Source organism: Zerene cesonia, chromosome 11, assembly GCF_012273895.1.
Source record: "Zerene cesonia ecotype Mississippi chromosome 11, Zerene_cesonia_1.1, whole genome shotgun sequence".
NCBI classification, from domain to species: Eukaryota; Metazoa; Arthropoda; class Insecta; order Lepidoptera; family Pieridae; genus Zerene; species Zerene cesonia.
Window position 1 is genome coordinate 4,633,222 of NC_052112.1, and position 2,108 is coordinate 4,635,329.

Below are 2,108 nucleotides of genomic sequence, written 5' to 3' on the forward strand. Positions count from 1 at the left end.
GTTGTGATATACAAATATTTTTAAAGTAAAACGAAATACAGTTTTCATCCAAAGTATGTCCCTATACCATACTTCAAATATTTTATTACTTGATGAAAGCTTCTGGACATATTTTGGATCTTAAAATGGTTATGTGTATTTGTACATCAATTTAAACAACAGATTACATTATGGAATGTCATTATATTTTACTTTATTTATTATCTACAATTTTGTTTCGAGGTTTAGTTAGTGACTTCAAATAGAATTTGCTTATTAATTATATACAATATTTCGTTTTGGAGTCTGTATTGCAGGTAATATTCACACTGAAAGTTGATAATATTTTACTAAAATTTTCCACTGGAGTTAACTAACTACAAAACATAAAAAGACATGTTCCAATGTAAAATAAATATATTTCAAATCAAATGTATGACATTTGATCTGCTTGTCGTTGACAGACTGATAAAAAATCTACTAACATTAAGAAAATTTATCAAAAATCGAACACGTAACAGAAATTTCACTTAATATTAAAACACTTAACACGCCATTTTCGCATTGCATATTGATTAGATTAGAATTCATTTCATTAGATTACATGATATTTTACGCTATTTAAAAGAAATAAGGAAGAAACCGCCATGCAATGAGAAAATGCATGGAAATTAACAGAATTCATGGTTTCATAATAAGCTGATTCGTCTATTTATGAATTATATAAAATAATTTTTTTGATTTTTTAATATTTCAAATTACTACTTTTAATTAGTACATACTATAAAACAAATTGGAAGGTAGAAGACGCTTCTAGAACAAAATATAAATATATAGGCTTACGAATGTAAAGAGAGTTTACACCGAGAACTTGCATACAAACTTATATAATACACATTACATTAAAATGCAACCCCTCGCAAGACCCACAGCGCGCAACTGCGCCGAACGACGGTACAACAGTTTTAACTTTAGTAAATATATCTATTCACAGCACTTAACCACATGTTAGTCAACAATTCCACACACAAAACGAGTCACAAAATCACTCAGGTGTCATTCTGTCACTATTAAGTATAAATTGCATTGATAATATTGAATATATTTACAAGAAATACAATGTGTGTCCATGTAATTTACAGGGATTCTTCAAAGGCAGCCATAAGATCGCTCTGCATATTCATATCTATCTGCCCAGCCATCTGTTAAAAAAAGATTTTCTAATTAATACTCTACATATCACATTATACATACATAAAATAAAATTTAATGTATCAATAAAGTAGATAGTTAAAAAAGGGTGGATAACATTACAACTTTCGCTCGATAACCCTCGATATTTTGTTACACCACGTGTTCTGGACGAAATAGCGGAGAACTTTCATTTATTCAATTTAGAAATACTACACGTGTAGAAATACTAGCTGTTGCCCGTGGTTTTTTTGTTGGGCACAGCCAGTTAAATGAGAAACGATAAAACGTGTGATACATACCGCCTCCCGGCGGCGGCGCTCCTGCTCGCGCTGCCGCTGGCGGTCGCGCTCGGAAGCGGGCGGCTTGTCGGGCGCGGCGGCGGCCACGGCGGCGGCGGCGGCGGGCGGCGAGCCGCGCGCTACCGGCGACACGCTCGGCGATGCCACCTCCGCGCTCTCCGGTTTGCGCACATTTTGTACGGCCCTGTTCATTATTATCATATTAGTTGATTCACAAAAAAGAAAAACTGCATTAAGTTGCATTCTATATTTTTATATCGGAGTGGACAGATGAAGACTGTTGTAAACATAATAATCGAGAAATTTTGAAAGAATAGAAAAAAATTGATCACGAGGCGGGATTCGAACCCGCTTTTTTTTTGCCAAACCGTAGCAACGCCTAGCCTCTCGGGCACCCGTGATCCCGCCACAGTAATCGAATTTCTTTTTTCTATTCAACCAAAATTATACATAATAATCGTTAGTAAGTTTCTACTCATGATTAATTAAATTAATTATATTTTGATAATGGGAAAAATATATGATAATGTTTATAAACTAGATGATACATTATTAGTTAATTTACGTGAAATTTTCAAAAAATAAATATGGTTCGAACTCCCCATTACAACTTATGTTAAAATTATATAATAGAAT

General features: G+C 33.6%; 1 protein-coding gene across 4 annotated transcripts in view; it reads right to left on the minus strand.

The window, feature by feature from the left end:
* Positions 1-219: 219 nt before the first annotated feature.
* The window catches only part of LOC119830406 (bromodomain-containing protein 3-like), a 14,790-nt gene continuing 12,901 nt past the window's right edge, over positions 220-2,108 (minus strand). For all 4 annotated transcript variants that reach the window (XM_038353421.1, XM_038353418.1, XM_038353417.1 and 1 more), the window contains 2 exons: positions 1,473-1,656; positions 220-1,181 (listed from right to left, as the gene is read on the minus strand). In XM_038353421.1, the coding sequence (XP_038209349.1) occupies positions 1,116-1,181; positions 1,473-1,656 (250 nt within the window). In that variant the 3' untranslated portion in view covers positions 220-1,115. The remainder of the gene's footprint in view (positions 1,182-1,472; positions 1,657-2,108) is intronic.